General features: G+C 40.8%; 3 protein-coding genes across 4 annotated transcripts in view; 1 reads left to right on the forward strand and 2 right to left on the reverse strand.

Annotated features, from left to right (window-relative positions):
* Positions 1-4510, reverse strand: part of bcor (BCL6 corepressor) — a 376656-nt gene extending 372146 nt beyond the window's left edge. For both annotated transcript variants that reach the window (XM_068040646.1, XM_068040645.1), the window contains exons 1-2: positions 3316-4510; positions 2948-3029 (exon numbers count right to left, since the gene is read on the reverse strand). In XM_068040646.1, coding sequence (XP_067896747.1) covers positions 2948-3029; positions 3316-3425 — 192 coding nt within the window. In that variant the 5' untranslated portion in view covers positions 3426-4510. The remainder of the gene's footprint in view (positions 1-2947; positions 3030-3315) is intronic.
* Positions 4511-4836: 326 nt separating this feature from the next.
* The window catches only part of atp6ap2 (ATPase H+ transporting accessory protein 2), a 58296-nt gene continuing 37600 nt past the window's right edge, over positions 4837-25532 (forward strand). The window contains exons 1-3 of the mRNA XM_068040652.1: positions 4837-4954; positions 16207-16334; positions 22301-22429. Coding sequence (XP_067896753.1) covers positions 4876-4954; positions 16207-16334; positions 22301-22429 — 336 coding nt within the window. The 5' untranslated portion in view covers positions 4837-4875. The remainder of the gene's footprint in view (positions 4955-16206; positions 16335-22300; positions 22430-25532) is intronic.
* LOC137374482 (uncharacterized protein CXorf38-like) overlaps positions 19774-25532 on the reverse strand; it is a 129056-nt gene continuing 123297 nt past the window's right edge. Inside the window, exon 8 of the transcript XR_010975822.1 lies at positions 19774-19790. The gene's annotated coding sequence lies outside the window, so the exon portion shown is untranslated. The remainder of the gene's footprint in view (positions 19791-25532) is intronic.

Genomic DNA, 25532 nt, shown 5'->3' on the forward strand with positions numbered 1-25532 from the left:
CAATTGGACTAGTATCTAAATTTCATATTGATCAGTTTTGACTTGATACTTACAGCTTTCATAATGGTCTTTAAACACAAATATGCATAATTTCCTTCCGGTAGCACTAGTAGCATTCGCAGCAGAGTTTTGATCTTATTAATAGCATTTTAAAATGCTGCATAACATTATTTCTGTTTAGTACACCAGCAAACTAACCAAGAAAATTACTTAAGACACCGTACCTTTTACAGTTGAAATGATTTGATAGAAATTATTCAAACAGTATCTTCCCTCAAACTTCTGCACTGAGCAACATCTCATCCTCAGTGATTTCAATCATTGTTCCAGCTCACCTTTGCCCCAATCCTTTTAATGCACCACCCATTTGTCCTCTCCAAACCTCTCCTTATATCTTAACGCTCACACCGAGCCTCTTGACATCTCCATCTCATTGAAACTATGGTGGTAGAAGGGCAATCACGAACAAGGTAATCACTGAACATTTCTTGTAAGTGGTGACAGATACATCCTCTTGTACCCTTCTTTCTGCCTCTAAGTCATTTACAACTGTGCTTTCAAACTTCCAACTGACTAGCCTTTGGCCCCTGCCATTCACGATACCTCTACAACTCAATCACTCACTCACCTCCACCTTTGATGTCATCATTCCAGCAAACCTTCATGGTCTCCCATCCTGATCATTCCCCTGGTATAGCCCCCATCTTCAAGTCCAAAGAGGCACTTATGAGCATATCTGGCACATGATGGTTTAGCCATCCATCACCATGTATGGCTCCATCACAGCAATTTTTAACTGGACCTTAATTTCCAATATCACCCAATACTCAAGGATCATTCTGAAGAGTTAATAATTCTTGGCATTCCTTTTCCACAATAAATGGTCTCCTTAAACCCCCTCTCCTCTGCCCTCTCATTTCTAAAAAAAAATTGAAAAGAACAAGAATTTCTTTATCAAAGACAGCAAACATCTGTTCAGTTGTCTATGCAGCCTCTTTCCCTACCGCTCGCCTACCAAGCCAAATCTCCTCCTAGCCCTGAACCCTGTGATCTCTCTCCAGTTTCTCGCTTGCCTCCCCATACACTAAGTTCATCTCATCCAGGACACCCACCCCTCCTGCTCTCTCAACCCCATTCCAACTTAACAGTTGAACATCCAACTTTCTTTCTTGTTCCCAACAGGATACATTGTAAATAGTTCCCTCCCCTCACACACTGTCTCTCCCTTTCAAAATCATTATCTCTCCTCAAAAGAACCAACATTTGACCCGTCTTTCCAAATTACTGTCCCATCTCCAACGACTTTAGCATCTAAAATTAAGGACCACGTGTCTTCCAATTCTCTCGAGATTCCTCCAATTAGGTTTTCAACCTTCACTTACAGCACCACAACAGCCCGAACCAAAGTCAAAAACAAGATTCTATGTGACTGACTGTAGGACATAATATCTCCTTGTCCTCCTTAAACACTCTGCAGTTTTGGCATTGTTGGCCACATAATCTTGCTCAATTGCCCCTCTCTGTTCAGTTTGGTTGAATTTCATTCACTCTTACCTATCCAATCATAACCAGAGCACCTCCATCAATGGCTTCTCTTACTACTCACATGCGTCCCTCAAGAATCAATCATCTGCCTCCTCATTTTCTTCATTTATACTGTCCCTTTTTGATATCACGCATAAATCTGAAGTTAGCTTCAATAGGACACCTAGCTTTATCTCTCCGCCACCATTTTTGACCTCTTTCCCCCCCCCCCCCGGCTGTCTTTGCAGAGTCAGACTGCTTGCCCAACAATCAGCTTTGGATAAGCTCCAATTTCTTCAACTAAACAATGGGGATCAATGCCATCATCTTGAGCCCCCTCCACAAACTCCATCCTTCTTTCCAGCCACTGTCTCAAACTGTACCAGGCTGTTCTCAGTTCTGGTGTGCACTTTGAACATCAGCTGAGCTACCAATCCCATAGCCTCTCCTGCACAAAGACCACTTACTACCACTTCCACGGTACTGCCTGTCTCCAGCCCAACCTCATTCCAACTGCCACTGAAGCCCTCAAATATGCCATTTTTATCACTATTTTCTGATAGCTGGCTTCCTATGCACTATCCTGTATAAACTACTGCTGATCCAAAATTTGACTGTCCATATCCTATTCCATTACCCCTAGTCTTGCTCAGCTACATTGACTCCTGGTCCACAAGGCTTCAAATTTTAAAATTCTTATCCTTGCTTTTAAGTCCCTCCATAATCCTGTAACCCCTTCCAGCATGGAATCACTCTCACTTCATCAGCAGCGGTGCGTTCGGCTGCCTCTCTTCCTTTAAAGACACTCCTAAATATGCACCTCTTTGAACATGTTTTTTGTTCACCCCTTCTAATATCGCATATTCGGCTCAGCAACCATTTTTCCTTACGCGTCTATGAGGCAACTTGGGAAGTTTTTCTACCTAAAAAAGTGCTTTTAAAGGCAAATTGTTGTAAATATCTTAGTGTACCATCTCGCAGTGGTGAGGAGAGAGCTAAAATTATCTCGGTATAAACAGAGAATTAAATTACCTGCTACAGAACCTCAAAATGTACTTGTTTTTTTAAACTGTACAACTTTAAAAAATACACAAAAAGTCAGGCCAAAACATTCGTGAACCCGATCTGTAAGGTTTCAAACATTGCGAGTTTAAAATGGACAAGGAACTGGAAGTTCACATTAGATATAAGTTGACTAGATGAAACAGTACTAAATCATTGCGAACAAAATGTAAAATTATGTTAACCGTTCAATTATATAGTTAGGATTCAAGTACAAACTATAACGAAGCTGGTGGGATTTCCTTTTCAACCACCTTCAATTCAGCCTGGAGTTCACTTTTGAATGTCTTACCATCTCGCTATGATGGCCTAGTGTGCGCTTTCGGCGTGAAATGGTTAAATAATTAGAAACAAGACCCACCTTTTTCCCACCTCCTAAACACTGAGGATCAATTAAATTAAAACTCTCAGGTCTTCCTGTGTCAATTTCGGAGTCCTTTAACCTGGAAAAGATGATGTCGAGCATTTACAATCAATGTAATTAACAAAAAGTTCGTACAAAGCACTGAAATGCCCGTGGAAACATATTTAAGGTGTTTTTTAAAATAAAAAGTAAAAATAAAAAGATGCTAACTTAACCAAATTAAAAAGATGCTGCAACCACATACCAAGTTATGTATATTTATTTCACATCATTTGCTGTCTGCGATTGTATCCATGAATAAAATTGCTGGAAAACAGCTGCTTAAATGAACTAGTACATGCGCTGGAAAAAAAACTCAAACTCACTTGGTATTGAGCTTGTCGCGATCCTCCTTGCTGCCGCTGCGTTCTCCGGGCACTGAATGAAAATCGCCATACATTTCCTTCCAAACGGGCTTCTCTTTGGTTTTCGCCATGTGTCTTTACAGAATAGCGTCTAATAAAATTCGATAAGCTTTACGCGCGTGATCGAAAAATCTTTAGTTTCATTCTCTCTAAAACTTAAAAGAGCGGACAAAACCCCACAGGGAAAACGTATCGAAACTGATCGAGCCCTTACGGCGGCGGCAGCAGCATGATGAGGAGGAGGAGAAGGCTGCTGTTCCTCGGCTTTCGCTATTCCGGAGACAAGTGTGGTCGGATGGGATGTTTTATAGCGTTATTCCTCGCCAAGCACTACAGAAGAGACCGCTGCTCCTACTAACAAATCTTCCAACAACTTCAATTGCTGCCTTCTGATTTTCTACTAAACACACTAGAGATTCATTGCAAATCTTTTTTCTCACTGACGCCGTAATGAGCGAGGGGGGGGGGGGGGGGGGGAAAAAACAGGTTCCGGCTTCCCCGCTGTCAGTATGCAAAATAATCAGCGGCTTTCTGAAATATAAAACATGAACAATTTATACCAGTCGTAACCGTTTGAAATGTATTGAAGATTTCGTGCGTTCGCCTCCCTCTGTCACCACTTCCCCTCAGTCCGGGTCTGGCTTGTGGTTCGGGTCAGTGAAGATTTCCCCTTGCCCTTCTCCGCGGGTCCTGCTACAGTTGGATTTTCCAATTCTTTCTCCCGTTTTTTTTTACTTTTGAAAAGTTAGGTTTGATTTAAAAACGAAAGGAAATAAAAGCCATGTAGTAAAATGAACAGGTAAATTCCCGCGAGTGGCAGTGCCAGTGTTACTGTTGCCTGCCAGGTTGCTGACTGGGCTGGCCGGGTTGCGCAGCCACCGCCCGGCTCGGCCTGGAAAGTTTCGCTACGCCGACCGAGAGGGACTGAGTTGAGGCAGGCGGGCCTGACGTCAATCAGCACAAAGCCCCGAGTGATAATTAGTGAAATATCCCAGACTGGCTGGACCGGGGATTCTTCTTCATATTAATTATCTTGCATTCTTAGTGTATCCCGTACCGGAATGTATTTATTTATTTAGTCATTATTTATTCCATCGTTGATAAATTATTACATTGGTTGTTCCACGCGCCATCCCACGATATCAGCAGTTTCTGAGCCAATCTCACCGCTCACCAGCACCCGAATTTAATTAGAATAATCGGTCAGCGCTGGAGAGAGGCGGGGGAATGCGAGCACATTCCTCATTGGTTAATCCCGCGGCCAGAGAATTAGAATCACACTCTTGATTGGTTGGATCTGGTATCAATCAGATTAGCCCAACAACCCCTTCCCCTTTTTGTTCCACTAAGGAGCTTTCCTTTATTTTCTATTGGTCTAATTCCCGTCAATCAAGGCTCAATTCCGATCACGAGCCCGGTTGCGGTGCGAGGAGGCTGCAATCATATGTCGCTCAATGACGCAATTTGTCCCGCCCTCTTCTCGCCTTGTCTATTGCATCCAGAAGGCAGTGTGATGAGAAGATGGCGTCTGTAGCTCTGGGTGTGAGAGGTAGTGCTGGCCTTTCCCAGCTGTTCCTCATCAGTGCGGCCCTGACAACTGGTAAGAATTATGCAGATCCACCTGTCTAATCAACTCCCTCTTTTTTGCTGAGGTCTCTGTAATCATCTTTTCATTTGAGATTAGTTATTTTCAATCGTCAGGTTTCATTATTGCAGTCGGGTGAATCAAGGAAAGGTTCTTGTATTAAAAATTGTCGTACACTTAAGTAGTAATCGACTGTTCAGGGCTAGTTTTATTTTTGGCTTTGTACATAATGAGCGTTTCTTACACTCGATCGAAAATAAGGTGGTTCTAGGAGATGTAAAAGATCATGTGATTTTTGGTTCCTTCTGACTCGCTGTATTAAACCATAGGTTTATTTTTAAAGTGAACTAAAATATCAAAGTTATAGTGTAGGGAAAAAGCGTTTTTCGAAATTTTTCTGTAGATTCCGGCTCCATATATTGAGATTGTGGTACCATATTTTGGATGAAATGTTAACTGGAGGGTACTATTTGTGTACATATTATAGACCCCACGACACTATTTGAAGAAGAGTAGTGAGTTATCCTGCAACATTTCTCCTTTGGTCAATACAAAATCAGATTAGCTTCTCATGTCAGCCTAAAGCAGTACCTGGGTGACACTAGTGTTAAGCAATGATTATCACCAACAAAAACAATGTACGCGCATTCTTTTTTTCAATGGCACCATCATTACTAAGTCCCCTGCAAACATGCCAGAAGTCGCCACTGAACAGAATCTTAAAAGATGTACTCATATTGATAACATTGCTACAAGAACATGGCTGAGGCTTTGTGTCATGTGACTTGCCTCCTGGCCCCTTGGAGCTACCATTTTACAAGGCTAATGTTAGGAGTGTGATGGAATACTCACCCGTTATTTGGATGGTTGTAGCTGCAGCAATGTTCAAGAAGCTCAACACCGTCTAGTTTAGAGCAGTGGGTAATTGACTCTGCCTGCCACTGAACTTGATATCCACCATTCCATACTGTAGCTGCAGTAATTCAGGATGCACAGCAACAGATTAGCTTATTTGTTGTGTGTTGTGATTTCCACCAACAAGAAGTGAGTTCTAAGATCATAGCATCAACATTACCTCCAAGTTACCATCCTGATTTAGGCATATATCATTAACTTCATAAATACTGGGTCACTATTTTAACTTCCTGCCACCTACTATTGTGGGAGCATCATCATGCAAGGACGGCAAATGTTCAAGAAGGCCCAGCACCATAATCTTAAGTAAGGATGAGCAATAAATGTGACCTTGCAAGAATCACCCACTGCCAATTTGGTTGCTGCATTTACCCATGTAATAACTGTGACTACATTTCAAAAATAATTAATTTGAAGTTGTGATTTGGGATGTCATGATGTGATGAAGCATCAGTTTGCTGCTGTAATTTATTTATATTTTCAAATTCATAACCTGTGGTTGCTGGTTTAAACCTGTGCTTTCTTGCTGGGGAGTGTTGAATATTATGGTAATAATCCATTTTAAGAGTCACCTTGCTGGTTTGTGTTTTTGCATCTTTGACGATTCAGTGAAATATTGTAAGTTTAAAATACTAAATCAGATTGGGTTAGCACTATACCTGCTGAAGTGCAAAACTACTGTGATGAGTACCAAAGTTAGATACATCCTTTTGTTTTAAGAAAAACTTAAATGTTTTGGGTAAGATGTGGATGAATTATTTATTGTCTTAAGTATTTGTGGTTTCAATTTCTATATACAGTAAAATGTGCAAGTGGGTATGACCATTTGTACACTTAAATTTGTTTTTCTCTACTAGCGGAGAATTGTCAAAGCTAATCTGTAGATTTTAATTTTTGTATTCTAGTACACTAGAAATGCAGTGCTAAAATATTTGAGGGTGGAGAAAATGTTTTAAGGTTCAGTAGCCTTGTATTTGGAAAAGTAAACTGGTTCTTGGCAGAAGAATGAAAAGGGGTCTTCATGACCTATCCCTATCTTGAATTCTAGTTACAGGCAGTTGAGATCACTTTTCCTGTAGGTTCATTGTTTGTGGTGCAATCTAATCTAGTTGCTGCAGACTAAGTAAGGCCTGTTTCAGTGCTGTATCTCTAAATAATAAATAAAGTAAGCTTCAGTGCAGAGTTGTTGAATTCAAAACCTCTGCAGTGTATTAACACAGTCCTCCTTGAAATTCCACAAGTATTCCTCTATTGTCATGATGAGCCTTTTTGAAATGTATTAAATTCTGCTTTGATTTATATTTATGTTCTTTTAAGAATTACAAATTGCTAGTCTGTTCAGCTAGTCTAATCAGCCATATGGTTTATTGGAGTAAATGTATAGCCAGTGTTCATTTTTACAACTTGGATTACAGATTAAATGGTGTCATTCCAATGACTCTTAAAAGTAAAATTATTCACTAAAAATATGTTTGAAAATAGATATTAAATATTTACAAAGGTGTAGTTGGTATAATTTGCCTGAAAATTGTCATTGGTTTTACCTGTAAAATTATAGTTGGCACTGTCAATAACCAACTTTGCTAGTTATCAAGTAGTCTCTTCTAAACTTGTATTAATAGAATAGAATCATAGAATGGTTACAGCACAGAACGAGGTCATTCAACCCATCGTGTCTCTGTCGGCTGTCTGCAAGAGCAACTCACCTAGTCCCACACCCCCGCCTTTTCCCCGTATGCCTGGAGTTTTTTTTCTCTTCAGATAATTATCCAGTTCTCTTTTTGAAGGCCTCGATTAAATCTGCCTCCACCACACTCTCGGGCAGTGCATTCCCGATCCTAACTACTCACTGCAAAAAAAAAAAAAATTTTCCTCATGTCGCTGATGCTACTTTTTTTTAAAATCGAATGTCCTATGGTTCTGGATCCTTCAGTCAAAGGGAAAGGTTTCTCCCTATCTTCCCTGTCCAGACCCCTCATCAAATTTCCTCTTAATCTTCTCTTCAAACACAGCTTATCACATCATTGCTTACAACTGATGTTCCTTTGCAGTGTAGTCACGTATTATGTAGGTGAATATGGCACCCAGTTGACATACAGCAAAGTTCCACAAATGAATGCATGACCAGATAATCTCTTTTTGATGGTGGTGCACAGATATTGAAAGTTAGTTGGAATACTCGAGGAGCTTCTGTGCGTTTTTTGAATCGTGCATGATATTTTTGCACCCAGCTGAGCAGGCAGTCTCAGCTTAACTTCTCATCCAAAAGTCAGCATCTTCAACAATACCATACTCAACCTCAATGTTGCACCGTGTTAGTCTAGACTGTGTAGTCAAGTCAGCACTGAGCTTTAACCCACAGACCTCATTTGAGGCAAGAGTGATTGCATCTGAGGCATAGTCCCACAAGGAAGTGGAACAAAGTAAATTGAGGAACTATAGAAATATTGGTTCTGCACTGGCAGTTATTCAATTTTGTATTTTGAAATAAGGAATTTGGGTGTATTTTACAGTAAATCTACAAGATTCACCCTCACAAATCCTTGAGCCTTGTTTATAAACTGCTTTTTCTTGAAGAAAAATACAATATGTACAGAGTATTTATGCACAGAAACAGGTTGTTAAAATCAAAACACATCATGCCATGAGGCAGAACTACAGTACTAGTTAAAGAAAGTGTGGAAGGATCTATACATCTGATGCTTTTAGCCTCATGATAGAAAGGAGGGGATAACAGAAAAGTATTAAAGAGAGATGTGTGGGGGAAGTGGGTAACAGTAATCGATAAAACAGCATTTTCACCACTGGGATCTGGTTTCAAATCTAGCCCAAACTAATGGCCATTAACTGGAGGATCCCTATGTGAAGTAAGTTTGGATAAAATAAAAACAAGAAATGCTGGAATCACTCAGCAGGTCTGGCAGCATCTGTGGAAAGAGAAGCAGAGTTAACGTTTCGGGTCAGTGACCCTTCAGTTTGGATAGTCTGTTACGACTGAGGTTGGAGGAGTGCACTGTTTATTCTAGTTCCACATCTCCACAGGTCACAAAATATATTGAAATGTTTTCCCACTTACCGATACTGTCAATCATAGACTATTTTTATCCCAGAATAAAACACACCAACCAGGTTTCTTCAATATACAAAATTATAAGATTATAAAACTAGTCTTAACCAGTAATGAAGCAAAGCATAAACACACAGATCGAAATATAAAAGTTCCCTTTTTACCTTAGCCCCTCACACACATACACCAGTTAACCGAGATGACTGCAAAGTAATGTTGATAGTTGTACTGAATTTGTGATTAAAATACCCATGTTTCTATGTGTAGAGAAAATAAAATCTCCGTGAATGGCAATGGGGGGGCAATGTTAACATGAGTATTTGTTGAAGGGGAATGTCTGTTCCCATATTAATTCCATCCTACAAGCAGCTTTGCAGGAACATCTGGGAAAGGGGGTTGATTACTGCAGAACAGTGTTCTCTAAAGAGATTTAATATTTGACAATTTCAAAAGGAACTTGTTAATTTCACTTGAGTTTCTGCTGAAGGGGAAGTGTTTCTGAATGCAGAAGTAAAATGTCAAGTTGCATGGAATCGTAGAATGATAACAGCACAGAAGGAGGTCATTCGGCCCATTGTGCCTGTACAGACTCTGCTGTCCAGTTGGTCCTGCCTTTTCCCGATAGCCCTGCAAATTTTCCATTTCAAGTATTTATGCAATTCCCTTTTGGAAGTTATTATTGAATCTGCTTCATCACCCTTTCAGGCAGCACATTCCAGATCATACAACTCACTTTGGCAATTACCCAGAATCTTTGTCCTCTAGTTACTGACCCTTCTGCCACTGGAAATGGTTTCTCCTTATTTACTCAATGCAAACAGTTCATGATTTTGAACAGCTCTCTATCAAAGAAGAAAAAACATGCATTTATGTAGTGTCTTTCACGACCGCCGGACATCTCAAAGCACTCTACAGTCAATTAAGTATTTTTTGAAGTGTAATAACTGTTATAATGCAGAAAATGGGGCAGCCAATATGTGCACAGCAAATTCCCGCAACAGCAATGTGACAATGACCAAATAATATGTTTTTGTGATGTTGTTTGAGGGTTAAATATTGACCACACAGGGGATGAACTCCCTTGCTCTCCATAATCTTGCTCAAAATAGAACAATCCCAGCTTCTCTAGTCTCTCCATGTAACTGAAATCGTGCATCACGGGTACCCTTCCAATAATTCTCCTCTATACTCCCTTTAAGACCTTGACGTTCTTTCTTAACAATGCCCAGAATTGGATACAATATTCCAGATGAGGATTAACTTGTGTTTCCTTAAAGTTCAGCATAACATCCTTGATTTTTGTACTTTATGCCTCTATTTATAAATCCAAGCATCCCAAAAGCCTTTTTATAACAGTCTTCTCAGCTTGTTCTTCCACCTTCAAAGACGTGTACACACACCTCTAAGTGTCTCTGTTCTTGCACACCCTGTAAAACTGTACAATTAGTTTATGTTGATCTTTCCATACTTCCTACCAAAAATTAATCACTTCACACTTTTCTGCATTAAATTTCATCTGCCAATTTCACCAGTCTATATGTCCTTCTGAAGTCTTTTACTGTCCTCATTCTTTGCCATATTTTCGGGTTACGTGTCATCTGCAAACTTTGAAATTATGCTCTGTATATCCAAGTCCAGGTCATGAATATATATCAAAAAGAGCAGTGGTCCCTCTGCCTGCCCTTGGAGGGCACCACGGCACACTTCCCTCCAACCTGAAAAACAATCGAACAGCTTTCTGTCCCGCAATCAATTTCAAATCTATGCAGCCACTGCCACTTCAATTTCATGGGCTTCAATTTTGCCAGCAAGTCTATTGTGTGGTAATTTATCAAATATCTTTTTGAAGTCCTTATACACAACCCTCATCCACTACTACAGAAAAGAACTCAATCAAGTTTGTCAAACATGATTTGACTTTAACAAATCAAAAATTAAAACAAAGGGAGGGTGTAAAAGAGGAGGTGGCATTACACTGTTGATCAAGGAGTCAACTACTGCAGTAAGGAGGGATGATATCTTCAAAGGTTTCTCAAATGAGGCCATATGGGCAGAACTTAAAAACAAAAAGGGGGCAGTCACTTGGCAGGGAGTGTACTACAGGCCTCCAAACAGTCAGGGAGAGATAGAGGAGCAGATACGAAGGCAAATCTCAGAGAGGTGTAAAAATAATAGGGTAATAATAGTCGGGGATTTCAACTTCCCCAATATCAACTGGGATAGTCTTAGTACAAAAGGCTTAAAGGGGGCAGAATTCTTAAAATGCATACAGAAGAGCTTTTTGAGCCAGTATGTAGAAAGTCCTACCAGAGAAAGGGCAGTACTGCACCAAATCCGAGGGAATGAAGCCGGACAAGTGGTAGAAGTGTCACTGGGGGAGCATTTCAGGGATAGTAACCATAACTCTAAGATTTAAGGTAGTTATAGAAAAGGACAAAGAGGGACCAGAAATAAAGGTACTGAATTGGGGGATGGACAATTTCAATATGATAAAACAGAATCTGGCCAAAGTGGACTGGGAGCAGCTACTTGTAGTAAAGTCTACATCAGACCAGTGGGAATCATTCAAAAAGGAAATAGTGGGAGTTCAGAGCCAACATGTTCCTATAAAGGTGAAGGGTAGGACCAACAAGTCCAGGGAACCCTGGATGTCAAGGGATATAGAGGATTGGCTAAAAAGAAAAAAAAGGAGGCTTATGGTAGATTCAGCGCTGAAAACAGCGGAGTCCCTAGAGAAGTATAGAAAGTACTTAAAATAAAAAGTAATTAGGAGAGCGAAGAGGGGACATGAAAAAACACTGGTGGGTAAGAAAGAGGAAAATACCAAGGTGTTTTATAAGTATATTAAAGGCAAGAGGATAACCAGGGAAAAAGTAGGGCCCAATAGGGTCCAAAGTGGCAATCTGTGTGTGGAGCCAGAGGACATGGGTGAGGTTTTAAATGATTACTTATCATCTGTGTTCACTGTGGAGAAGGACGATGTAGGTGTAGAGATCAGGGAGGGGGATTGTGATATACTCAAACAAATTAGCATTGAAAGGGAGAAAGTATTAGCTGTTTTAGCAGGCTTATAAGTGGATAAATCCCCAGGCCCAGATGAGATGTGTACAAAATCATGAGAGGTATAGACAGGGTGGATAGCAAGAAGCTTTTTCCCAGAGTGGGGGTTTCAATTACTAGAGGACACGAGTTCAAAGTGAATGGGGAAAAGTTTAGGGGGGATATGCGTGGAAAGTTCTTTACGCAGAGGGTGGTGGGCACCTGGAACGCATCTACCAGTTAAGATGTATCTGGACAGATACATGAATGGGCAGGAAGAAAAGAGATACAGAAGCTTAGAAAATAGGCGACATGTTTAAAGAGAGGATCTGGATCGGCGCAGGCTTGGAGGGCCGAAGGGCCTGTTCCTGTGCTGTAATTATCTTTGTTCTTTGTTCTTTGTATCCCAGGCTGTTATGTGAGGCAAGGGAGGAGATAGCAGGTGCTTGGACACACTTTTTCAAAACCTCTCTGGCTACAGGAGAGGTACCAGAGGACTGGAGGACAGCGAATGTTGTACCATTATTCAAGAAGGGTAGCAGGGATAAACCAGGTAATTACAGGCCAGTGAGACTAACATCAGTGGTAGAGAAACTATTGGAAAAAATTCTGAGGGACAGGATTAATCTCCACTTGGAGAGGCAGGGATTAATCAAGGATAGTCAGCATGGCTTTGTCAGGGGGAGATCGTGTTTGACAAACTTGATTGAATTTTTCAAGGTGGTGACGAGATGTGTAGATGAGGGTAAAGCAGTTGATGTAGTCTACATGGACTTCAGTAAGGCTTTTGATAAGGTCCCACATGGGAGATTGGTTAAGAAGGTAAGAGCCCATGGGCAATTTGGCAAATTGGATCCAAAATTGGCTTAGTGGCAGTAGGCAGAGGATGATGGTCGAGGGTTGTTTTTGCGAGTGGAGGCCTGTGACCAGTAGTGTACCACAGGGCTCGGCGCTGGGACCCTTGCTGTTTGTAGTATACAATAATGATTTAGACGTGAATATACGAGGTATGATCAATAAGATTGCAGATGATATGAAAATTCGTGGTGTCGTAAATAGTGAGGAGGAAAGCCTTAGATTACAGGATGAGATAGATGGGCAGAGCAGTGACAAATGGAATTTAATCCTGAGAAGTGTGAGGTGATGCACTTTCGGAGGACTAACCAGTCAAGGGAATATACAATGGATGGTAGGACCCTAGGAAGTATAGAGGGTCAGAGGGACCTTGGTGTACTTGTCAATAGATCACTGAAAGCAGCAGCACAGGTAGATAAGGTGGTTAGGAAGGCATATGGAATACTTGCCTTTATTAGCCAAGGCATAGAATATAAGAGCAGGGAGGTTATGATGGAACTGTATAAAATGCTAGGTAGGCCACAGCTGGAGTACTGTATACAGTTCTGGTTGCCACACTATCGGAAGGATGTGATTGCATTGGAGAGGGTGCAGAGGAGATTCACCAGGATGTTGCCTGGGCTGGAGCATTTCAGCTTTGAAGGGAGACAGGATAGGCTAGAGTTGTTTTCCTTGGAGCAGAGAAGGGTGGGGTGGGGGGTGCGGGGGGTGACCTGATTGAGATATACAAAATTATGAGGGGCATTGATAGGGTAGATAGGAAGAAACTTTTTCCCTTAGGTGTCAGTAACCAGGGGACATAAATTTAAGGTACGGGGTAGGAGGTTTAGAGGGGATTTGAGGAAAAAATTTTCACCCAGAGGGTGGTTGGAATCTGGAACACACTGCCTGAAGGGGTGGTAGAGGCAGGAACCCTCTCAACATTTAAGAAGTATTTAGATGAGCACTTGAAACGCCATGTCATACAAGGCTGCGAGCCAAGTGCTGGAAAATGGGACTAGAATAGATAGATGCTTGATGGCTGGCACAGACCTGATGGACCGAAGGGCCTGTTTCTGTGCTGTATAACTCTGACTTTAAATCAGAGCTGACTTTCATTTATCAACTCGTATTTTTCCAAGTGCCTGTTAATTTTGCGCAGATTACTATCTCTTCATAGTTTCCCAACCGCCAATATTAGCTGGCGAGCCTGTAGTTGCCTGGTTTGTCGCTCCCCTTTTTAAAACGGGTGTAACATTTGCAGTCCTCCTGCTCCCTGGCTGCTGTCCCATACCCAAGGGGGATTGGTAGATTGCCTTTGCAATTTTCATCTTTACTTCCCTTAGCAACCGAGGATGCACCCCATTTGGACTGGTTGACTTTTCTACTTTAAGTACTGTCAATCTTTTTAGTACTAGTTCTGCAGCTGTTTTCATCCTACCCAATTTCTCTACTACCTCCACCCTTACTGTAACATTATCCTGTTCTTTAGTGAAGACAGGTGCAGAGTACTCATTTTATACCTCAGCCAAGCTCTGTGCCTACACATGATTTTTTTTGGTTCCTAATCAGCCTTACCCTTCATTTTGACTACTCTTACTATTTATATGCTTATAAAAGACATTGGGTTTCTTTTTGTGTTACCTGCTAATCTATTCTCATGCATTCTCTTTGCCTCCCTTTCAGGAAGGACCTGTTTCCCCTTGCAGAGAGGTCAATTACCGGGTTGGGCGGGGGGTGATTGGTAGAAGGATTAGAGGAGAAATGAGGGAAAACTTCCCAGTGGGTGGTGGGTGTCTGGAGTTCACTGCCCGGATCGGTGGTGGAGGCAGAAACCCTCAACTCATTTAAAAGGTACCTGGACTTGCACCTGAAGTGCCATAGCCTGAAAGTCTACGGACCAGGTGCTGGAAGGTGGTATTAGATTGGGTGGCTAGTTTTTTCAGCCAGCACAGACACGATGGACTGAATGGCATCTTTCTGTGCCGCAACTTTTCTATAGTTCTCTCCATACTTATTTGGATTCAGCTTGGTTCTCTACTGAATTATGATAATTACCTGGCATTTATTGGTCTTTTTTTCTTCTGTTTCTTTTTAATCTCTCTGTATTTTTAGACATCTGGGGCTCGAGCTTTGGATGCCCTTCCTTTCCCCTTCGTGGGACTATCTCAAGCCTGTGTCCAAACTATCTCCTCTTTGGAGGCTTTCCATTGTTCATTTACTGTTTTAGATGCCAATTTTTCCTTGTCCTTTTCCATAACTAAACCTAATATTGTGATTACTGTTTATCAAATACTCTTCACTGAAACATGTCACTTTTGAGTTGGCAAGAATGAGAGGCATGCCCCTTTATATTTCAACAAAAGTCCTGAGTAACTGAAACTTGGAAGTCTCAAATGTTAAATTTAGCACTAGTTTTTGTGATCACTGATGTTTTAGGATTTTTTTTTTACTGCCAACCTTCCGTCTTGTCTTGAAAGGTGTTAATTTATATTGGGGTTCTGATCCAGGGGTGCCTTTTGGTACTTTGTTTTTTTTTTTATGTGTGAGCCTAGAAGCTGAGTGCCATCAGACTAAACGATCAAGTCGTCATAGCTGCGACTGGTTCTATTCTTCACTCTCTTCAGCAGGAACCACCAAAGCAGTGGTGAGATCCAGCTTGCTTTTTATCTTCCCTAGCTCAAGGCCAGCAATATCAATCATAGTGCCCCAGTTGTCATCTGGATTGAGATCAGTTAACACTGCACTGACTGAGAATTGAAACTGGAACCTTCTGATCAATATTGCACATTGCTTTTTACCAACTAAGCTATTGGTGAGCATAATTCATGCTGGCTTCATATTATAGGATGGTCCACATTGCAGCCATATTATCTTTTGCAGAAAATATATTTACTTTGTATTGTTTGGAGCTTACTTGTATTACTTATAATTTTTTTTAAAATCTGATCAGAGAACTTCCAAGGAACTTGTGAAATTATTTCTCATATCTTTCTCAACCCCCTCCCTCCAATAGATCCAATTAGTTGTGTTTATGCTAGAAGGCTGTTTGTGATTCATGATTAGTTGAATATTTGCCCATTTTGTGACCTTTTGTGTTCATGTTACCCTACATTTTTAATGGTTAGGCTGTTACATGGCTGAGTGTCTAACGAATGGCTTTAAAGCTCTCCTACTATGTGGAGTTCTTTTTTTCCATGTTAGTTCAACACATCGACATAACTTCTTCCTTTTTCATTACAGTATAGAATTATTTGCATTGGAGAGTTTTAACATTCTGTGCAAAATTGAAATTTGTAATTAAGTCAAATGCAGCTGGTGTCCTGCTTCCTGTGGAACTAACTGCAGAAAACTATTGATGGAATAAATCCGTGTTATAAAAATCTAACATTAATCTGTATCCATTTTAAAGGAGTTCTTGGTGACCGATTCAGCATATTGAGGGCCTCACAGTCCGTTCATTTCCAAGATGCAGGGCCTTTGCCTGGGGGCCGCATTCCAGATGTTGTGTCTTTATCTATGGGCTTTTCAGTTGAGGAGGTAACTACTAATAATGTATTTTGTTCCTGTATGTTGATGCAGACTACAGTTTATCTATGCAGCGATGTTATATTGGAAAACATATTGTTTACCTTCTGGGATACTTGAGCATATCATTTGTATTCTTTAACTGTAAAGCTATTATTAAAGACGTTATAGCAGGGTGCTTAGAAAAATTCAAGATAATTAGGGAAAGAGAAATCATGTTTAACCAATTTATTGAAGTTCTTTGAAGTAGTAACATGTGCTGTGGATAAATGGGAACCAGTGGATGTACTGTACTTGGATTTCCAGAAGACATTCGATAAGGTACCACATCAAAGGTTATTGCAGAAAATAAAAGCTCATGGTGTAGGGGTAACATATTGGCATGGATAGAGGGTTGGCTGTCTAACAGGAAACAGTAGGCATAAATGGGTCATTTTCTGGTTGGTAAGATGTAACAAATGGTGTGCCATAGGGATCTGTGCTGGGGCCTCAACTTTTTACAATTTATATCAATGACTTGGATGAAGGGACTGAAGGTATTGTTGCTAAATTTGCTGATGACACAAAGATAAGTAGGAGAGTAAGTTGTGAAGAGGACATGAGGCTACAAAGGGATGTAGATAGGTTAAGTGAGTGGGCAAAGATCTGGCAATGGAGTATAATGTGGGAAAATGTGAAATTGTCTATTTTGGCAGGAAGAATAAAAACAAAGCATACTATCTAAATGGTGAGAGATTGCAGAGCTCTGAGATGCAGAGGCATCTGGGTGTTCTAGTGCATGTATCTCAAAAGGTTAGTATGCAGGTGCAGTAAGAGGCGACTTGAAACATACAAGATCCTGAGGGTTCTTGATAGGGTGGATGTGGTAAAGGATGTTTCCTCTTGTGGGAGAATCTATAACTAGGGATCACAGTTTAAAAATAAGGGGTCGCCCATTGAAGACAGATGAGGAGAATTTTTTTCTCTGGGGGTCATGAGTCTTTGGAATTCTGTTCCTCAAAAGGAAGTGAAAGCAGAGTCCTTGAATGTATTTAAGGCAGAGGTAGATAGATTCTTGATAAGCAAGGGGGGGGGTGGTGAAAGGTTATCGGGGGTAGGCGGGAATGTGGAGTCGAGGTTACAATCAGATCAGCCATGATCTTATTGAATAGCGGAGGAGGCTCGAGGGGCCGAGTGGCCTACTCCTGCTCCTAATTCGTATGTTTGTGTGACTCTCGTATGAGAGTATATTATACATGCTGTGAAATATTTTCTTGAGTTTCATCCATACTAAATCTATTGGCCCAAATTTTACAGTAGAAATACTGGTGAGACTCTCAGCACTCGCTGTTATTAAAGAGTAAATCAGGCAGCAACTCTGACAATTGCATAGACGCAATTAAATGCAGAAATCAGGAAGTTACTGTCCGCGTTGTCCTGCTCCTCAAAGTTTTGCTGTGATAGTGTCTCGCCGAGAGGTTCTGCATTCAAGTATGTAAAAGGACATGAAATTGTGGTACTTAGTTGATACGTACCCAATAAACACACCACAGAGAGTTGGGACTTGTCCATTTAAGTGCAAGTGAATTTTTAACTCTGATAAACCTTAATACTGCCAAATGACCCCTCTTGCACTGAAAATTATCTTTTACAAGTGTGGAGTCTTAGTTCTTAATATTTTAATTATTGGAGATTTAAATTTAAAAAAATCTTTTGCTGTTTCTTATCTCTCTCAATCCCATCTTTCTTCCCCTTTTATTTTGCTTTTTGCACATGATTTGGCAATAAATTAGCTATTCTAACTTGTACTTCCTGGTTCAGACTCTGCTGCAGTAAAGATTCTTCAACGTTATTGGTTAAGGCGATACACAGTTGCTTGCCCCGTTCACCAAGATCCTATAGAGGGTGCTGCACTGCTTGGATTTCTAATGACCACAAGTTACAATGCAAAAGCCCATCACAAGTCCATGGGCAAGTTTAAGTATAATGAATGGCTGGCGCTATTTGTTCACCACTGACTGCAAAATCTGGGTGAACATGTACTCTACTGAAAATCTTTGATACTGAGCTGGACGACAAAACAGTCATAATTGGAGCTAACAAAAGTTTCTTAGACTGCACGCTATAATTTGCTCACTAATATTGTGAATTCCCAGTCTCTGAGGAGACATCTATTGGAGTTGGTGGGTGTAGCCAAGTAAGTTAACCAGTTCTATTTTGTCACTTCCAATGGGTGGCTCAGAGTATCTGAGGTATGGAAGGAAGCACCCACACTTTACAATTTGGGGTGGGGGGAAAAGAACAGGGTGTTAGGAGAGGGAATCCTGGTTGAATTCTCTCTTCCTCCTATCTTTTCTCCCCCCATCCCCACCTTCCCCATGGGAACAGAGAAATCATAGGATGCTAATACCCTGCTGAATAAAATTTTTCAAAAAATATACTTTATTCATAACATTTGTAAATGCATCACAGTTCAAATTTGACATTACCTAAAGTACAATACAGTTCAATATCTTTCAATAGTGTCTGGCACTCACTACACATACAGTTACCTCCTGAATAAAATCTGTTAGCAAAATATATGGTATGTACTACTTGTTTCGAATATAATCACCCATATATATATTTGGACTGAACCAGATAATGTTGCAAATATACAAATATATGATAAGCATGCTGTAGATTCTTGAAACTACAAAATAATTTCTAAAATTGAGCATGTAGACATGACGGATAAAATTAGTATGTTATCACAGTGCATTTTCAAAGTTTTATTCCACTTTATATATGGATTCATGTTACAAACTATTTTCGCATTTTCCGATTTTTGTCTTTTGCTGCTTAACTGGAGGAACTTGGCAGTATTACCGAAAATTGTAACAAACAAAGGAGCACTTTCGTAACTTGCAGAATAGCCACCTAATAGAAATTCATATGCTATGAACTCACAGAAACTTCAGGGAGGACTGTCTTCCTCCAACTACTAATTCCTATATTACCACCAAATGAATAGTTTTTGATATGTTAAACTCACCGTGTATCACACAGCTGTCGTGTCAGTTTAATACGTTGCTTAAAAGGAACTTGCTGTCACAGGACACCTAAATGTCTTTTTAAATGTTCACAGAATGTGGTGGACTTTGGCACAGCCATGTTTGTTGTGCAGCCCAGTTGCTGCCTTCAAATGATGATGTCTTTGTAATAATGTTCCTGCAATGATTTTGATCCAACAACACGTAAGGAATGACAATATGTAGATGGTTTTGGCTTGAAGGAGAACTTGATGGTTGTTCCATGACATTGCTGCTGTTATCCTTGGTGGTAGAGTTGTGAAGTTGATTTTGGAAGATGCTGCCATGTACCATGTAAATAACACATGCTGCAACCAGGGCCAACACTCAGAAGGTAACATAATTGAAATACTGCAGATGCTGGAGAATTGAAATAAAAACGGAAAATGCTGGAACAACTCGGCAAGTCTGACAGCATCTGTGGAGAGAGAAGTAGTTAACATTTCAGGTCGATGAACTTCAACACAACTGGTGAAAAATTAGAGATGTAACAAGTTCAAAGCAAGTACAGAGTCAGTGAAAGGGGGGAGGGTGGGGGAAGAGCAAAAGGGAAGGTCTGTGGTAGGAGGGAAGACGGGAGAGATTAAATGCCAAAAGGTTTCATGGTGCAAGGCCAAAATGAGTGGTAATGGGACAAGTAAAGAAACAAAATATGTCTAGAGATGTGAATGGCAAAATTATGAAAATCTGCGATCCAAAATCAAAATGAGGAAAAACCAAAACCAGGAAAGAAAAAGGAAACTAAATGGGTCAGAAGTTATGATCTGAAATTGTTGAAATCAGTGTTGAGTCCAAAAGGCTGTAAAGTGCCTAATCAGAAGATGAGGTGCTGTTTCTCAAGTTTATGTTGAGCTTAATTGGAACAATTACAGGAGGCTGAGGACAGAGGAGCCAGAGTGGGAACAAGGTAGACAATTAAATGACTGGCAACCAGAAGCTCGGGGTCACGCTTGCGGACTGAATGGAGGTGTTCTGCAAAGCTGTCACCCAATCTACATTTACCCTCTGCAATATAGAGGAGACCGCATTTGTGAGCAGCGCGGTATGCTAAGTTAAAAGAAGTACACGTAAATCGCTGCTTTACTTGGAAGGAATGTTTGGGGCCTTGAATGATGAGAAGGGAGAAAGTGAAAAGGCAGGTATTGCTTGCATGGGAAGGGGAGGGGTGTTGACGGTGATTGAGGAATGGACCAGGGTGTCATCTGAGGAATGGTCCCTTCAGAATGCTGAAAGGGGAGGTAAGTGAAAGATGTGTTTGGTGGAATCATGCTGGAGGTGGCAGAAACGGCAAAGGATGATCCATTGAATACAGAGGCTGGTGGGGTGGAAGGTGAGGGCAAGGGGAGCCCTATCATGGTTCTGGGAGGGAGGGGAAGGGTTAAAGCAGAAGTGCATGAAATGGATAGACATGAGAAGGTAACAGTTGTGTTGCGACAATGTCAGCCAGGGCCTGGAAGTTGTTCTATAAACTGATGTGGGCTGCTTAATTATGGGAAGAGTTGTGAAGGGAGCTGTACGCCATGGAATTATAAGCAAACCTCTCCTGATGGTGGGCTGGTCTTTGAGGCAGCTGAAGATGGTTGGGCCAAGGGCACTGCCCTGAGGAACTTCAGAAATGATTGGTCTCTGACAACTACAACAATTTTCCTGAATGTCAGGACTCCAGTCACTAGAATTTACTCTTCGATGTCTACTGACCTCAGTTTTGCGGGGGCTCCTTGGTGCTTCACTTGTTCAAGTACTGCCTTTTAATATTAAGGGCTATGATCTAACCTTGCTTCTGATATAAAATTTTTGCTTCAATGTTCAGATCAAGGCTGCGATGAGTTAAGAAGCTGAACAATTTGATTGGGAGGAGGTAACTGGCCAGGTTAGATTTTTTGTTTTCTTTTTGTGGATAAGGTAGATGGGCAATGTTGCGATGTCCAGTAGTTACCAGAGTCTTGGCTACACAGGTACAGCTTGGCTAGATGCACAGTTGGTTCTGGTGTGCAGGTTCTGTAGGGCTCGGGTCGGGTTTCATTTGCAGACCTGAGCAGGCCTTTAACATACATATACACGCGCACACCATTTAACCAGAAAAATAAAAGGGATTGTTGTTTATAGCGCTGTTACAAAGAAAACAAAAAAAAAAACTTAGGCAGAATACTTGTCCTTGGTTTTGGATTGGTGTCCCAAATGCATATAGACAGCTGTTACTGGGATCCTCCTAGAACAGTTCTTTCCGGGTGATGTTGAAGATCAGTTTGGGTAGGCTTTCCAAGAAATGCAGCTACAGAGTCTTCAGATAGGTCTTGCAGCAGAAATGCAGCAACAAGGGCTTCAGTTCCCACACATTCAATATGCAGGGTTTCTTCAGTTGACATGCTGTAGATGCAAGGTTTCTTTTCGAGAGAGAGAGAGAGATGAGCTGGGTCGTCTTCTTTGGCAGGCAAAAACTAACTCTGTTGTAACAGTTCAAATCGAAACTCAAAACATTCCAGAAGTCAAGGCTCCTGACCTCTATAAATCTTGACCTGTCACTTCATTGTAAACATCTCCCCAAGTCAAAAACAATTCATGCTGGGTGATTATCCACAGATTTGTGCCTTCCAGTAAGACTTGTTTACAAGCCAAGTCCAGGAACCTTCTGGTGACATTTTTTTTAAAAACACACAAAGTTCAGCATCTCCAAGATTCCAGATGAATCAATGTCCATAATTCAACTATGTCCTTAAAACATATGTTACAAAAAAAAGCACACTCATAACAGTGGTATCATTTGGTTCATCTAGCTTTCATGTAAATGTAAGTAACAGATCTATAGAAGAGTGAAAAACAAAGTTGACTTTCACATATGTAAAACAGTGTTGTGCGTGTGTTTAGTTTGTAAAAAGCATAAACAAATTGTGCTAGATTTGCTTGAAATTATGCAATTTGATTTTCAAGGATCTTTTATGGCCTGGACTTGCTATTGGCAACTTGTTTCACCGACCACGTGCCAACTTTCTAGTGACTGTGAGGGGAATAGAAGAGCTGGTTTTGCCCAAGAGTGGAATTTCGTACATTGTTGAAAATGTGAGTAATTTTCCAGTATTTTGTGTGTAACTCAGAGTTAAAGAAAGGTTCTTGCAGTAAGTATGACATGGAAATTGATTTATTATAATGTTGCATCTTGGCAGTATAATAAAGCCTCATAATCTAGATAGAAAATGTTGACTTTAAAACATTGACCTGATTTTCAATTTTTTTTTATATAAGTGGTAGAAATTATGACTGAGAAAGCAAGCATTCGGGTGTTAAAACTCAAATCTATTCATTCAAACAACCATGTTATTTCTACGATGGACAGATTTGAGTATAACTAGTTATAACTAGCTTATGATGTGGTCCAAGCTTGTTATCAAATGTACTTTAGTGAACCCAACTTAAGTAATGTTTAGCTTTCCCTGATGGCTCAGTGGATAAGTGCATTGTCCACTGTGTTACTGAGGAAGGGATATACCAGATCTAATGGTGTATTCTGAGTTGGGTTGGTGGTCAGGGGCAGTGGGGATGGGAGGTGAGGGAGTTGCCGCATATGACCTGAATGCACCTGGGCTGGGAGAGCCTGTCCTCTTTTTCACTCCTGATAGCTGTTCAGTAACCTCTGCTGTAAAGTATTTTCTAAGAACAGCTTGCCAGTACTCTCAGCCTGAGACATTAGTCCATTCAGGTCATGGGAGTTCATACCTCTAACCCTTTTAGCCGAGCATCAAACTCCATTTTAAATCCCCTAATATCTTTATTGTCCTAAGTATACAATAAATGTATTTCTAAAATCTGTTTTTAAATTTACTTTTTACTAATTTGAATTTCTGTTCTCTGGCTCAATTTATTTGAAATATTCCAGATTTGCCATATCGGTGTTTTTAATACCAGTAGTTCCCCATGGTGGTGTTTTATTTTTCTTTTTTTTTTAATTTAGAGATACAGCACTGAAGCAGGCCCTTCGGCCCACCAAGTCTGTGCCGACCAACAACCACCCATTTATACTAACCCTACAGTAATCCCATATTCCCTACCACCTACCTACACTAGGGGCAATTTACAATGGCCAATTTACCTATCACCTTTGGCTGTGGGAGGAAACCGGAGCACCCGGCGAAAACCCACGCGGTCACAGGGAGAACTTGCAAACTCAGCACAGGCAGTACCCAGAATTGAACCCGGGTCCCTGGAGCTGTGAGGCTGCGGTGCTAACCACTGCGCCAATGTGCGTGTTGGGAACATATGAGCAGGAGTAGGCCATTCAGCCCATCGAGCCTGCTCCGCCATTCAATTAGGTCATGGCTGATCATCTACCTCAATGCCCCTTTCCCGTGCGATCCCCATATCCCTTGATGTCATCAGTATCCAGATATCTATCAGTTTCTGTCTTGAACATGCTCAATGATTGAGCTTCCACAGCCCTCTGGGGTAGAGAATTCCAAGGATTCACCATCCTCTGAGTGAAGAAATTCCTCCTCGTCTCAGTCTTAAATGGCCAACCCCTTATTCTGAGACTGTTCCCTGGTTCCAGACTCACCAGCCAGGGGAGACATCCTATATGCATCCACCCTGTCGTGCTCTAAGAATTTTGTAAGATTCAATGACATCACCTCTCATTCTTTGAAACTCTAGAAAATACTGGCCCTATTTCCTCAATCTCTCCTCATAAGACAATCCTGCCATCCCAGGGATTAGTCTGGTGAACCTCCGTTGCACTCCCTCGATGGCAAGTATCTCCTTCCTTAGATAAGGAGACCAAAACTGTACGTAATACTGCAGCAAGACTTCTTTACTCCTGTACTCAGAACCCCTTGCGATGAGGGTCAACATATCATTTGCCTTCCTAATTGCTTGCTGCACCTGCATACTAGCTTTTGGTGACTCATGAACAAGGTCACACAGGTCCCGTTGGGCATCAACACTTCCCAACTTCTTGCCATTTAAGAAATACTCTTTTTCTACCAAAATGGATAACTTCACACTTCTTCACATTGTTTTCATCTGCTATGCTCTTGCCCATTCATTTAGCCTGCCCAAGTCCCCTTGAAGCCTCCTTGCATCCTCCTCACAACTTACATTCCCACCTAGTTTTGTGCCATCAGCAAATTTGGAAATATTACATTTGGTCCCCACATCCATATCATTTATATAGATTGTGAACAGCTGTGGCCCAAGCAGAGATCCTTGTGGTACCCCATTAGTAACAGCCTCCCATCCTGAGAGTGACCCGTTTATTCCTGCTCTCCGTTTTCTGTCTGTTAACCAATTCTCAATCCGTATCAGTGTAAAATCCCCAATCCCAATCAGTGTTGCACATGGAAAGTCAAGGCAAAGTGTAATTCTCAAGTGAAGCAGAGTTAGAGAATGGTAATTGCAGCATGACGTGCAAATACGAATCAGTGTGTATTTTAAAATAATACATTATTTTTAATATAATACTTGGTTTTATGTTATAGAACTTTATAGCACAGAAACAGCCCATTCAACCCAACAGGTCTATCTGAGTGATGCTCCACATGAGCCTCTTCCCACCTTGCTTCGTCTTGTTGTAATGTATTCTTCTATTTCTTTCTCCCTCATGCACTTATCTAGCTTCCCCTTAAATGTATATGTATTTATAGTTAAATAGCAAAACTTGCAGCAACTTGGAAAACTGAGTAGTAGAGGTGATTTGGGCATACGAGTGTCTTTGCTTTAGTGGCTAACAAGCTGGGAGATGCGAAACAGACACTACAACCCCACCATTCGTAAGAGGATGTAATTATTATGTGAAGTTTGCACAGGCAGTTTCCATTATAAATGCGAGTAGGAATTTATAATGGGGAAAAATTGATGGACAGCACATGACAACTAAAGGTTAAGTTTTTTTGAAGATGGAACAAGTATGCTGGTGCAAGATGTTTAAATATGTAGCTATATCTTATGAAATCTTAATTTATGTACCCTGGGCCAGTTATGCTCTGTTTCACCTGAAGTCTTGACTTTCCCTATGCAATGCCACAGGAAATCATTTAGTAATATCAGGAATTTTATGTCTGTGCACACACTTCCTGTTGCCTTTTTTTCCAATTTATAAATTCCTAAGGTTGCATTTATGATGGAAACTGCCAATGTAAACTACTCACTCCATAATTGCACTGGTGGCACACCA

The sequence above is a fragment of the Heterodontus francisci genome, chromosome 10 (assembly GCF_036365525.1).
Source record: "Heterodontus francisci isolate sHetFra1 chromosome 10, sHetFra1.hap1, whole genome shotgun sequence".
In the NCBI taxonomy this organism is placed as follows: domain Eukaryota; kingdom Metazoa; phylum Chordata; class Chondrichthyes; order Heterodontiformes; family Heterodontidae; genus Heterodontus; species Heterodontus francisci.